Raw genomic sequence first — 13,660 nt, 5'->3', positions numbered from 1 at the left:
TCTATTCCTGGGGAGGAGGGCGGACGCCCTTGCCTTTGCCTCCCTGATCGCCCGCTGTAGAATCCTGTTCAGCTGGCGGTCAGCAGCACCACCCAGAGCTGCGGACTGGCTGTCCGACCTCTCGGAATCTCTCCAAATGGAGAAAATCAAATTCGCCATCCGAGGGTCAGAAGGTGGCTTCCTCAAAACCTGTTTGTGGCCAACAAACAAACAAACAAATACACAAGTAGCCAAGAGCCAGGGGAAAGTAGCCAAGGCATGATAGAAGAGAAGGAATAGAGGGAGGACGGGGGGGGGGGGGGGGGGGGGGGTGGAGCAAGAGGGAGTAGCCAAACACAGCAGAGAATAAAGGGGCGGGAGGGGAGGGGGGAGAAGGGTGGTAGGGAAGGGGGGAGGGATGGACAGGGAGGGAGGACGAGGGAAGAACAATGGAAAGGAGCCAGAAAGGATGGAACAGAAACTGGGGAGAGAGGGTAGGAGCCGACAACGACCACAACAAGAACAGTGAAGATAAAGAGAGAACAGGGGGAAGGAACGAAGGAATGACAGTCGGCCGAAGCTGAGGCAAATGGACAAAAACAAAAAATAAAACTGAGCGAGAGATGTGAGTGAGATCAGGGGCAGCGCCGTACTGACCCTTCCCTGCCACACGGTTTGGCTTGGCTTGTTTTGTATTAAAAAAAGAGAAGTGGGGGAGGAAGCCCCCCCCCCTTACTGCTAATGTGTTCTGAAATGTTTCTTGTGTCTTTGCAGATATACTTCCTCTGTTTTTTTTTCTTTGTTTTATTTTGTTTCTCTGTGTGCGCATTTGTAAGTTTACCAAGTATAAAACCCAATGAAAAACATTGAACAAAACAAATTGGCATTGATGAGAATGTTGATGATACAGTAGCTGTCTGCCTCGCTCAGCTCATGCATAATGTCCCTGTGAGTGAATAAAGTGAGCTGGAAACCCAGGAGATGGTCTCCCATCAAATATAAATGAGCAAAGTTAAACGATTCCCTTAGGATTGGACAGATGTCAATTACTTGGATTTCAGTCATTTGAAAGACCAGCGTGTCACGGTCACACCGTGAGATCTATCTCGTATAATAGACTCAAAGAATAAATCATCACTGTTTAGGCTCTGGGTCGAATTTAATCTCAACAAATATGGAAAATACAATTAGAAATGGTTAATATGATATAATAAAAAAATCTCCTCCACCAACTGTTCACCAAGAGAATCAGGTTAAAGTTCCAAATTGCATCATATCTAATAGCTGAGCCAGGGGATTGAGCACAAGGTCTAGAATCATCATAGAATCATAGAATTTACAGTACAGGAGGCCATTCAGCCCAACTAGTCTACACCGGCTCTTGGAAAGAGCACCTTACTTAAGCCCACACCTCCACCCTATCCCCATAACCCAGCACACTCCATCTAACCTAAGGGCAATTTAGCATGGCCAATCCACCTAATCTCACATCTTTGGTCTGTGGGAGGAAACCGGAGCACCCGGAGGAAACCCACACAAACACGGGGAGGACGTGCAGACTCCACACAGGCAGTGACCCAGCCGGGAATCGAACTTGAGATCCTGGCGCTGTGAAGTCATAGTGCTAACCACTGTGCTACCGTGCTGCCAGTCTGCAGAAATAGTTAAAGAGCTGAAGAGTCTCTTTAATTGAGGAGAGCATCAGTATTATCAAATATGAAATGCTTTACTATGAGACTTCTCTACTGTACTGGGGTGTGGGGCAGGGCTGAGGGTCTTTATTGCATTTACCACCTCTCCTACTCGCAGGACCCCAGCCCAGGACCACTGCGGCCAGAGATCAACTCATCCAGTACAGCCTGCACAGTAAAGCTGGAGTCTCATCCAGTACAGCCTGCGCAGCAAAGCTGGAGTTTGGAGGTGGGATGTGCAGGATGTGAGACATCATGAATTAAACAGTATGGAGGATTCATCCTTTGCTGAACTCACAATGAGCCTTGTGACGAGTATCATTGGCCATTATTTCTGTGTCAAACCCAATGTTTGGTTGAGCTGATCAGCCTTCCAGACAAACTTTGAACAAAGCTTTCAGTGAAACTAGAACCTCTGGTTATTTATTATTTAATGCAATCTGCTTCACCTCATGTATTGATACTTGCTGGGGTCAATTCATGGGCACCACCCAAGCACCACTTTACCTCAAGCCCCGCACATCACACCAGCAGCTTCGTTGGTCACTGGTCCCATCACAGTCTAACCCATAGTTGTCTTCATCCAGTATCGAGGCGTGGTCCAGCAGACACCACTGCACAAACATGAGCAACAAGGCAGCTTGCTGACTTCCTTCTCCCCCACCCAGAGACACTAAGCTCAGTATATAATATTCCTGCTGCCAGAGGTGAGATTAGTTCATCCATCACAGGCTAAAATTGTCTGTTAGATCCCACATCTCACAAAACTTATTTCATAGCCCTAGAGAAAAGTTAGGGCTAATCATAATTACAAATATCAGTTTCCAACAATACCTGAAGCCCTCCCACACAGAAAGAGTATTTATCTACCAACGTTTAATGTTCTTAGAGGCCCAAGATTTTGAATCAAATGTAAAACAGGTCCATTAGTCACTGACTGAAGATCTCTAAATCATCAAAATGGTTTTTTCCCCGATTAGTTACAGACTGATCTGTTTGTAATTTATAGAATCTCAGTTATGGTCCGAATTGTCAGTGTCCTGGGGTACATGAATCTTCCAGGTGAGATTTCATTACTCTGCAGAAAGATCCTAATCTACTGCTTATTTCACTAGATCGCAACCAGCTAGCAATTTACTAGCTCAAAAAAATGAATGGATTGAAACAGTTACCTTGCTCCTGGTTGCTCCCCAACACTTATTTATTTGTTAACTACTAATGGTTCTAAACCCTGAGAGCCCGGAGTCACATGACTAGTGGATGAAGATGGGGTGACCAACTGGGCATCTGTCTTGAACTGATTAGTGTTTCACTTTCCTCCTCTTCGGTCGAGACCGCCTCTTGGTTTTCCAGTCAACAATCTGCTGTGATTGGTGCTTCAACACTGCCCTCGTGACAATGTCACCATTATCATCACTGCTGCCATCATCTTCATCATCATCATCTTCATCATCATCTGTAATCAGAAAACTCAATTACCCATCATGGACAAGGAGAATGTGGGACAGAGGCAGACACAAGACAGAGAGATCGGCAGAAGGGGAGACACACACACAGTCTGAATCCCGTTAATCCCTGCTTCACTCACTCCTCCTCCCGATCCAATTCACAGAATCGCAGATTCATGTCATTCTTTTTGCTACTCCAGTCATTCCTGTAGGGAGCCATTTGTCCTGGATTCTCACATTCTGGTGGGGCAGGAACAGAGACTGATGGCACCTGAATTTACCGGCATTGGCCAAGGTGCTGGTTTCTTAATGATGTTGCTGGAACTGGCTATGTTTAGGAGGGTTGGAGATGGTAGGGCGAGATCCCACCAGGTACCCCCATTAAGGTTAATAAAGGTTTTTGGAGAGTTCAGCAACGGTTTACTAATAAGGGTATAGATAGTTCCATTGGGTTGGGGGTGATGGTGGGTGCACGGGTTACATGTGGCCAGGTGAAAGAGGAGGGCACACAGTAGGGAGCCTGTCATGGTAATCCCAGAGAATTACACTGGAAACTGAACATTTTAGACAGTGCAAAGTGGGATGTAGGTAAAGACAGAGGGGAGAGGAAGGGACAGAGACTTTAACAGTGATTATGCATCATTCAGTAAAGTTCATACTAGGAAGAGCAGTAAAACAAAAGAAATAAAGGGTCTTTATTGGAGTGCGCAAGGACTCTGCAATAAGATTGAGAGGGGATTTCGATCTAATCTCCGTAACAGAGACATGGGCCGGGATTCTCCCCTACCCGGCAGGGCGGGGGGTCCCGGCGTGTTGGGATGGCATCAACCACTCCGGTGTCGGGCCTCCGCAAAGAGGTGGAGAATAGGGGCCAAGCCCTCACATTGAGGGGCTAGGCCCACGCCGGAGTGGTTGCCGCCTCGGCAACTGGCACGAACGGCCTTGGGCACCATGCCAGCCGGGGCCGAAAGGCCTTCACCGGGCGGCAGAAATCCACGCATGCGCCGGAGCAACAGCGGCTGCTGACGTCATACCGGCGCATACGCAGCAGAGGGGGGGTCTCTTCCACCTCCGCCATGGTGGAGGCCGTGGCGGGGCGGAAGAAAAAGACTGCCCCCACGGCACAGGCGCGCCCGCCGATCAGTGGGCCCCGATCGTGGGCTTGGCCACGTGGGGGCACCCCCCCGGGGTCAGACCGCCCCCCCCCCCCCCAGGACCCCGGAGCCCGTCCACGCCGCCAATCCCGCCGGCACCAGAGGTGTTTTGATTCCCGCCGGCGGGATTAGCCTGTCAGTGGCGGGAGTTTGGCCCATCGAGGGCCGGAGAATCGCGCGGGGGGCCCGCCGGCCGCACGATTCCCGCCCCCACCGATTCCCGGGTGGCGGAGAATTTGGGCCACGGCGGGGGCGGGATTGATGCCGGCCCTGGGCGATTCTCCAACCCTGCGGGGGGGGTCGGAGAATTCCGCCCATGGTCCCCTGGACCAGGAACACGGAATTGTGTAAATTCCCGACTTGGCAAACTTGACTGTTAAAAATGGCCACTACAGGTAGGATTTGCGGTTGGGTCTGGGTTGAACCAGTCGCCGGAGCAGACAACAGGGGAATTAATTCACAGACATCCCGGCCTGGAAGCGGGTTGGGCGCAAGGCCCGTCTCTATCTAAATAAGTTAAAAATAATAATGACACAAAAAATAACCCTCAAAACTTCACCCTTCACCCCCAACACAGATGCCCAATTCCATGCCAACCTATGCCTACCCACCCCCCCATAGCCCCACACCCTTATGCCAACTTAGTTATTCTCTGCCCATCCCCATGACTTCCCACAGCCCTATGCCTACCTAATACCACTCTACCAACCATTACCCCGCACCCCTTATGCCAACCCATGCCCCCATCTTTTGCCATTACCCCCTCCATGCCAACCCACCTAGTAAATTCCATTTTATTGAAGGCAGCTGGTGATTTAAATGACCATCTGCCTCCGTGAATCACACACGTGTTAACTCTGGCATGGGGGGCATAGGGGGGCATAGGTGACCGGCAGATGGATTAGTGGGAATATGAGGAAAAGCTTTTTCACACAGAGAGTTGTGGGTCTGTGGAATTGATGCCCGGGTTGGTGGTTGAGGTTAAAATGCTCAACTCTTTTCATAATTAACTGGATCTAAATACGAAACAGGTGACGGAACGTCGCATTAGAAAGAGAGGCTAGTTTCTTTCTTTTTCTGTTTTTTGGCTGGTGCAGACATGATGGGCTGAATGGCCTCTTTGCCCCATGACATTTCTATGGTTATAACTCCCAGTCCTGCCCCCGTAAAGATGGGAAATGCTGGGTTGAGAGGTTCTCAACAGCCCTGAGAGAGTTGTGCCCTCCACACGAAACCTCAATCTGAGATCTCAGACATTACTCTCAGCATCAGCTCTCTGAACGTAGCAGAAGTTCCAAGATTAGGAAATGGGAGTTACTGTTGCAGCAAGATGTCAGTCCAACTACTTGTTGTACAGTCGGAAAGGAGTCAGCTGTGGAATTGGCTACAAACTTTGGCGTGATCCTTTTCAGAAACTGACATGAATCAGGAGTGAGGATCAGACATTGCCAGCAATATCCGGATCCGATTTGGGAATCCAAGATTTTGTATGTTTACTGCTCTGCTGTCATCACGGAATCATAGAAAAGCTACACTACAGAAAGAGGCCATTTGGCCCAGCTTGTCTATGCCAGCCCGATACGTTCCTGCACCCAGTCCATAGTCCTGTAGCTTACAGCACTTAAGGTGCAGATCCAGCTAATTTTAAAAAGAGTTTAGGTTCTCTGCCTCCAACACCAACTCGGGCAGCGAATTCCAGACTCCCTCCACCCTCTGTGTAAAAATGTTCTTATCTTGAATCTATGCCCCCCTGGTTCAAGAATTCACTACCAAGGGAAACAATTTTATCCTGTCCACTCTACCTCTTTCCCTCATAATTTTGTCCGCCTCAATTAAGTCACCCCTCAGCCTTCTTTGCTCCAAGGAAAATAATCCCAACCTCTCCAATCTCCCCTCGTAGCCAGACTTTTTCAGCCCTGGCCACATTCTTGTAAACTAATTAACTATGGACTGTTACATTAAAGAACAAAGTTGGTTATAGAAGCAACAGATAGTAACTGAAATCACAGCTTTATAAAACTAACAGTGTCATGTGGTGCTAACTTTTAAGATGACCAGGAATTAAATTCTGTTCCTCACCCTCATACAGATCGAGCTTTTGGGCAGTGGGAAGTTTCACTCTCATGTTGTAAGATGGAAGTTTGCCTTCCACAGTCGCATGGAACTGGAACACAAGCAACAAAATAGTTAATAAAGGAATCATCAATGGAGCATGGGAAATTGTAACGTGCTGCGTCCTTACATCATTCACAGAAACCCACCAAATATATTCCAACAGTTAGCTTTCTTGCGATTTATTTTTTATCCTCTCAATAATTTTTCTTTTTGTGCTGAAGAAAGACAATTGAAATGGCTGATACAAGTCACCAGCTCATGGTATTGCCCCTCTACCATAGAGCTTTACTGCACAGAGAGAGGCACTTTGGCCCATCGTGTCTGTGCTGACCATCAAGCACCTATCTGTTCTACATTCCTTTTCCAGCTCTTGGTCCATAGCTTGTATGCTGTGGCATTGCAAGTGTTCATCTAAATTCTTAGATTATAAATGTTGTGAGGGTTCCCGTCTCTACCACCCTTTCAGGGAGTGAGTTCCAGATTCCCACCACCCTCTGGGTGAAAAGGTTTTCCTCAAGTCCCATCGAACTCACGTGTCCCCGACCTTAAATCTATGCCCCCTGGTTACTGACCCATCTACTAAGGGGCAAAGGTTCTTCTTATGTATCCTCTCAATATCCTTCATAATTTTGTGCACCTTAATCAGGTCCCCTTCAGCCTTCTGTGCTCGAAGGAGAGCAACCCCATCCAGCATCGCTTCACAGCTGAAACGCTCCAACCCAGACAACATCCTGGTGAATCTCACCTGCACCCTCTCCCAGGGCAATCACATCCTTCCCTTTGGGGGCTGGTTTAGCTCACTTGGCTAGACAGCTGGTCTGTGATGCAGAGCGAGGCCATGTCCGTTCATTCGTTGTCATCGCGTGACAATCACCAGGCAGGAATGTTCCCTTCCAGTCGGGAAACCCTTCAGCAGTCAAGGGCATTCAGCCTCTGATCTCCGGGTAAGCGTTCTCCAAGGCGGCCTTCAGGACGCACGACAACGCAGAATCGCTGAGCAGAAACCTATAGCCAAGTTCCGCACATGAGTACGGCCTCAACCGGGACCTGGGATTCATGTTGCATTACATTCATCCCCCACCATCTGGCCTGGACTTGCGGAATCCTACCAACTGTCCTGGCTTGAGACAATTCACACCTCTTTAACCTGGGGTTACCCCTATCTCTGCATCTGTAAAGATTTAATTACCTACAAATGCTCGCATTCCAAGCATTGTCCAGCATCTCTGACTTTGTCTATATAAATGTTTCTGGAACATACCTCGCCATTCACCTGAGGAAGGAGCAGTGCTCCGAAAGCTCGTGTTTGAATCAAACCTGTTGGACTTTAACCTGGTGTTGGAAGACTTCTTACTGTGCTCACCCCAGTCCAACGCCGGCATCTCCACATCTTGGTTAATAAAGACAAGTATCCCATATATCTTCTTAACCACCTCTTCTACCTGTCCTGCTGTCTTCAGGGATTCATGGACATCATCCCCAAAATCCCGCTGTTCCCCTACACCCTAGCATCCTGCCGTTTATTGTGTATTCCCTTGCCTTAGTCCTCCCAAAATGCATATATGCCTGGAAGCTATTCCCCAGGAGTTTCAAGGACAAAAGAACAATTTTCTCATTTTCTGGAATGTCAAACCTCGCAATGCCTCGAGAGTTAGGAACAGAGCCACATCACACTGGAGACTGTTCAGACCAATTTCAAAGGGAATTAAGCGGATATCATTTCCATTTAAAGCCAATTGAATCTGTCCAGGCAGTGGCTTCCCAAGCCCTAAACACATTCCAAAAATCAATTATTGAGAGGATAAAAAGCTGCACAATGCATCATCTCACCTCATCATCCTCAATCAGTTGCAGTGTCTTCTTCATGTCGATTTCCTCTAGGTTTTGATACAGTTGAAGGAGTTTGTCTTCTGTTAATGATAGCAAGTCCAACACATACTCGTCTGATGCTGGGCTCAGTACCACAGCTGGAACATTGCCTTTAGACTGCAGAATTGAGACACAAACTAGTTATGTGAAAATAACCGTGAGGCCTGCATTAATATAGCACCCTTTCAACATTGATATATTATTAGACTGCAGAATACAATTCCCACTTTACAAACTACATCACGTGAAACATTTTATTCTAATGTTTTCTCAATTAAAACATTGTAAACCATCCAAACAGTCACAGAAAAATATCTAACACCAATTTGATATACGTAATTGAAAACACGACTTCATCCTAAGTCTCAACAAACTAATCAAAATTCAGAAACTGAGCAATGGAAAGTTTCCCTCCAATACTCTGGAACTGAGCCGATTATTCACTGACACAAATGGCCTGGATGTAGTCATCACTTACAATCTTCACATGTTGCAATTTCTCATGGATGTGTTCCACGCCTGCTTTAATGGTCATGGTGATATGGCTGATGTATTCAAGCTGCTCCATTGTCTTATTTCGTCGAGTCTGCTCATTGTTGAGATGAGTTTGTAGCTCCGTTAACAGTTTCTGTTCACTATGTTAAAAACCACAAGGAAAGCAGAAACATTTGATTTAAAGCAATAATGGACAAATAGCGAGCTCAACATGACTGGCAGACACTGACCCAATACCAATTCTAAACTACATGACGTGCCGAGCTTCAAACATTACATTGGTCCTAAGTTAGCCAAACATAGTAGCAGAGGAGCTATCAATGGCACCAGGATTTGCACTCCAGATTACTGTCCTGAAGCTTCTCTTGGTTGTCCGGTGAGGTCTTTGACAGAGCAATGCAAAACTTATTCTTAATATCTGGCTCTCTCTTCCTTAACGTCAACACTTATCCACTTTGCAGTTCAAAGAGGGGCTGGTTTAGCACAGGGCTAAATTGCTGGCTTTGAAAGCAGACCAAGGCAGGCCAGCAGCACGGTTCAATTCCCGTACCAGCCTCCCCGAACAGGCGCCGGAATGTGGCGACTAGGGGCTTTTCACAGTAACTTCATTTGAAGCCTACTTGTGACAATAAGCGATTTTCATTACATTTCATTTTCAAGATGGAAGGTCTCTCCCTGAACTCTTCTTCTTCTTTGGTGATCACTCACTAACGAGTATGATTATCCACCTAAGAAACTCCGTTACTGCTCATGGCTAATGAGCCTGACCCCAGAACCACATCGTCGACCACACACTTGGCAGGTGCTTCTGAGAGGTGGCATCGGTCCCCGGATTCTAGATCGCTGGTATTCCTTTCTCAGGCTCCTTTTCTGGGCTTCCTCGTGCTGTTGGATGTCCTTGAAGAATTGTGTCCCTTCAATCAGGAGGTTCCTCCAAGTAGGTCTCTTCTGAGCAAGGGTCTCCCAGGCGTTGACATTGATTTGCATTTCTTGAGGTAAGCCTTTAGGGTGCCTTTGAAGCGCTTTCTTTGTCCTCCTCTTGTTTGGAAGCCTTCTTTGTGCTGTGCAAAGGAAATTTGCTTTGACAGTCGGGACTCTGACATCCTCAGTACATGGCCGGCCCAGCAGAGTTGGTTTCGGGCCCAGCCGGCCTAGCGGAGTTGGTTTCGGGGCCCAGCGGAGTTGGTTTCAGGCCCAGTGGAGTTGGTTTCGGGCCCAGGTTTCGGGCCCAGCGGAGTTGGTTTCGGGCCCAGCGGAGTTGGGTTCGGGCCCAGCGGAGTTGGTTTCGGGCACAGTGGAGTTGGTTTCGGGCCCAGGGAAGTTGGTTTCAGGCCCAGGTTTCGGGGCCCAGCGGAGTTGGTTTCGGGCCCAGCGGAGTTGGTTTCGGGCCCAGCGGAGTTGGTTTCGGGCCCAGCGGAGTTGGTTTCGGGCCCAGTGGAGTTGGTTTCGGGCCCAGCGGAGTTGGTTTCGGGCCCAGGTTTCGGGGCCCAGCGGAGTTCGTTTCGGGCCCAGCGGAGTTGGTTTCGGGCCCAGCGGAGTTGGTTTCGGGGCCCAGCGGAGTTGGTTTCGGGCCCAGCGGAGTTGGTTTCGGGGCCCAGCGGAGTTGGTTTCGGGGCCCAGTGGAGTTGGTTTCGGGCCCAGCAGAGTTGGTTTCGGCCCCAGCAGAGCTGGTTTCGGGCCCAGCAGAGCTGGTTTCGGGCCCAGCGGAGTTGGTTTCGGGCCCAGCGGAGTTGGTTTCGGGCCCAGCGGAGTTGGTTTCGGGCCCGGCGGAGTTGGTTTCGGGGCCGGCCCAGCGGAGTTGGTTTCGGGCCCAGCGGAGTTGGTTTCAGGCCCAGCGGAGTTGGTTTCGGGGCCGGCCCAGCGGAGTTGGTTTCGGGCCCAGCGGAGTTGGTTTCGGGCCCAGCAGAGTTGGTTTCGGGCCCAGCGGAGTTGGTTTCGGGGCCCAGCGGAGTTGGTTTCGGACCCAGAGGAGTTGGTTTCGGGCCCGGCGGAGTTGGTTTCGGGGCCCAGCGGAGTTGGTTTCGGGCCCAGCGGAGTTGGTTTCGGGGCCGGCCCAGCGGAGTTGGTTTCGGGGCCCAGCGGTGTTGGTTTCGGGCCCAGCAGAGTTGGTTTCGGGTCCAGCGGAGTTGGTTTCGAGCCCAGCAGAGTTGGTTTCGGGCCCAGCAGAGCTGGTTTCGGGCCCAGCGGAGTTGGTTTCGGGGCCCAGCGGAGTTGGTTTCGGGGCCGGCCCAGCGGAGTTGGTTTCGGGCCCAGCGGAGTTGGTTTCGGGGCCAGCGGAGTTGGTTTCAGGGCCGACCCAGCGGAGTTGGTTTCGGGGCCCAGCAGAGCTGGTTTCGGGCCCAGCGGAGTTGGTTTCGGGCCCAGCTGAGTTGGTTTCTGGCCCAGCAGAGTTGGTTTCGGGCCCAGCAGAGCTAGTTTCGGGCCCAGCAGAGTTGTTTTCGGGCCCAGCAGAGCTGGTTTCGGGCCCAGCGGAGTTGGTTTCGGGGCCCAGCGGAGTTGGTTTCGGGCCCAGGTTCGGGCCCAGCAGAGTTGGTTTCGGGGCCCAGCGGAGTTGGTTTCGGGGCCGGCCCAGCAGAGTTGGTTTCGGGCCCAGCGGAGTTGGTTTCGGGGCCCAGCGGAGTTGGTTTTGGGCCCAGGGAGTTGGTTTCGGGGCCCAGCGGAGTTGGTTTCGGGGCCCAGCGGAGTTGGTTTCGGGGCCGGCCCAGCGGAGTTGGTTTCGGGCCCAGCGGAGTTGGTTTCGGGCCCAGCGGAGTTGGTTTCGGGGCCCAGTGGAGTTGGTTTTGGGCCCAGCGGAGTTGGTTTCGGGCCCAGCGGAGTTGGTTTCGGGCCCAGTGGGAGTTGGTTTCGGGCCCAGCCGGCCCAGCGGAGTTGGTTTCGGGCCCAGCAGAGTTGGTTTCGGGCCCAGCGGAGTTGGTTTCGGGCCCAGCGGGAGTTGGTTTCGGGGCCGGCCCAGCGGAGTTGGTTTCGGGGCCTAGTGGAGTTGGTTTAGGGCCCAGCAGAGTTGGTTTCGGGCCCAGAGGAGTTGGTATCGGGCCCAGAGGAGTTGGTTTTGGGCCCAGCAGAGTTGATTTCGGGGCTGGCCCAATGGAGTTGGTTTCGGGCCCAGCAGAGCTGGTTTCGGGCCCAGTTGAGTTGGTTTCTGGCCCAGCAGAGCTGGTTTCGGATGATGTTTCGGGGCCCAGTGGAGTTGGTTTCGGGCCCAGCAGAGTTGGTTTCGGGCCTAGCAGAGCTGGTTTCGGGCCTAGCAGAGCTGGTTTCGGGCCCAGCGGAGTTGGTTTCGGGCCCAGCAGAGTTGGTTTCGGGCCCAGCGGAGCTGGTTTCGGATGATGTTTCGGGGCCCAGTGGGGTTGGTTTTGGGCCCAGCGGAGTTGGTTTAGGGGCCCAGCGGAGTTGGTTTCGGGGCCCAGCGGAGTTGGTTTCGGGGCCCAGCGGAGTTGGTTTTGGGGCCTAGCGGAGTTGGTTTCGGGGCCGGCCCAGTGGAGTTGGTTTCGGGGCCCAGCGGAGTTGGTTTCGGGCCCAGCAGAGTTGGTTTCGGGCCCAGCAGAGTTGGTTTCGGGCCCAGCGGAGTTGGTTTCGGGGCCCAGCGGTGTTGGTTTCGGGCCCAGCAGAGTTGGTTTCGGGTCCAGCGGAGTTGGTTTCGGGCCCAGCAGAGTTGGTTTCGGGCCCAGCAGAGCTGGTTTCGGGCCCAGCGGAGTTGGTTTCGGGGCCCAGCGGAGTTGGTTTCGGGCCCAGCGGAGTTGGTTTCAGGGCCAGCGGAGTTGGTTTCAGGGCCGGCCCAGCGGAGCTGGTTTCGGGGCCCAGCAGAGCTGGTTTCGGGCCCAGCGGAGTTGGTTTCGGGCCCAGCTGAGTTGGTTTCTGGCCCAGCAGAGTTGGTTTCGGGCCCAGCAGAGCTAGTTTCGGGCCCAGCAGAGTTGGTTTCGGGCCCAGCAGAGCTGGTTTCGGGCCCAGCGGAGTTGGTTTCGGGGCCCAGCGGAGTTGGTTTCGGGCCCAGGTTTCGGGCCCAGCAGAGTTGGTTTCGGGGCCCAGCGGAGTTGGTTTCGGGGCCGGCCCAGCAGAGTTGGTTTCGGGCCCAGCGGAGTTGGTTTCGGGGCCCAGCGGAGTTGGTTTTGGGCCCAGGGAGTTGGTTTCGGGGCCCAGCGGAGTTGGTTTCGGGGCCCAGCGGAGTTGGTTTCGGGGCCGGCCCAGCGGAGTTGGTTTCGGGCCCAGCGGAGTTGGTTTCGGGCCCAGCGGAGTTGGTTTCGGGGCCCAGTGGAGTTGGTTTTGGGCCCAGCGGAGTTGGTTTCGGGCCCAGCGGAGTTGGTTTCGGGCCCAGTGGGAGTTGGTTTCGGGCCCAGCCGGCCCAGCGGAGTTGGTTTCGGGCCCAGCAGAGTTGGTTTCGGGCCCAGCGGAGTTGGTTTTGGGCCCAGCGGGAGTTGGTTTCGGGGCCGGCCCAGCGGAGTTGGTTTCGGGGCCTAGTGGAGTTGGTTTCGGGCCCAGCAGAGTTGGTTTCGGGCCCAGAGGAGTTGGTATCGGGCCCAGAGGAGTTGGTTTTGGGCCCAGCAGAGTTGATTTCGGGGCTGGCCCAGTGGAGTTGGTTTCGGGCCCAGCAGAGCTGGTTTCGGGCCCAGTTGAGTTGGTTTCGGGCCCAGCAGAGCTGGTTTCGGATGATGTTTCGGGGCCCAGTGGAGTTGGTTTCGGGCCCAGCAGAGTTGGTTTCGGGCCTAGCAGAGCTGGTTTCGGGCCTAGCAGAGCTGGTTTCGGGCCCAGCGGAGTTGGTTTCGGGCCCAGCAGAGTTGGTTTCGGGCCCAGGTTTCGGGCCCAGCGGAGCTGGTTTCGGATGATGTTTCGGGGCCCAGTGGGGTTGGTTTTGGGCCCAGCGGAGTTGGTTTAGGGGCCCAGCGGAGTTGGTTTCGGGGCCCAGCGGAGTTGG

The 13,660-nt window shown here is 52.4% G+C and overlaps 1 protein-coding gene across 2 annotated transcripts in view; it reads right to left on the bottom strand.

Annotated features, from left to right (window-relative positions):
* Positions 1-2,071: 2,071 nt before the first annotated feature.
* odad3 (outer dynein arm docking complex subunit 3) overlaps positions 2,072-13,660 on the bottom strand; it is a 32,357-nt gene continuing 20,768 nt past the window's right edge. For both annotated transcript variants that reach the window (XM_038784958.1, XM_038784959.1), the window contains 4 exons: positions 8,735-8,891; positions 8,218-8,373; positions 6,352-6,436; positions 2,072-3,126 (listed from right to left, as the gene is read on the bottom strand). In XM_038784958.1, the coding sequence (XP_038640886.1) occupies positions 2,972-3,126; positions 6,352-6,436; positions 8,218-8,373; positions 8,735-8,891 (553 nt within the window). In that variant the 3' untranslated portion in view covers positions 2,072-2,971. The remainder of the gene's footprint in view (positions 3,127-6,351; positions 6,437-8,217; positions 8,374-8,734; positions 8,892-13,660) is intronic.

The sequence above is a fragment of the Scyliorhinus canicula genome, chromosome 25 (genome assembly GCF_902713615.1).
Source record: "Scyliorhinus canicula chromosome 25, sScyCan1.1, whole genome shotgun sequence".
Taxonomy (NCBI): Eukaryota; Metazoa; Chordata; class Chondrichthyes; order Carcharhiniformes; family Scyliorhinidae; genus Scyliorhinus; species Scyliorhinus canicula.
The sequence above is the reverse complement of the archived record's forward strand: the minus strand, read 5'-3'. Positions and strand labels throughout refer to the sequence as shown.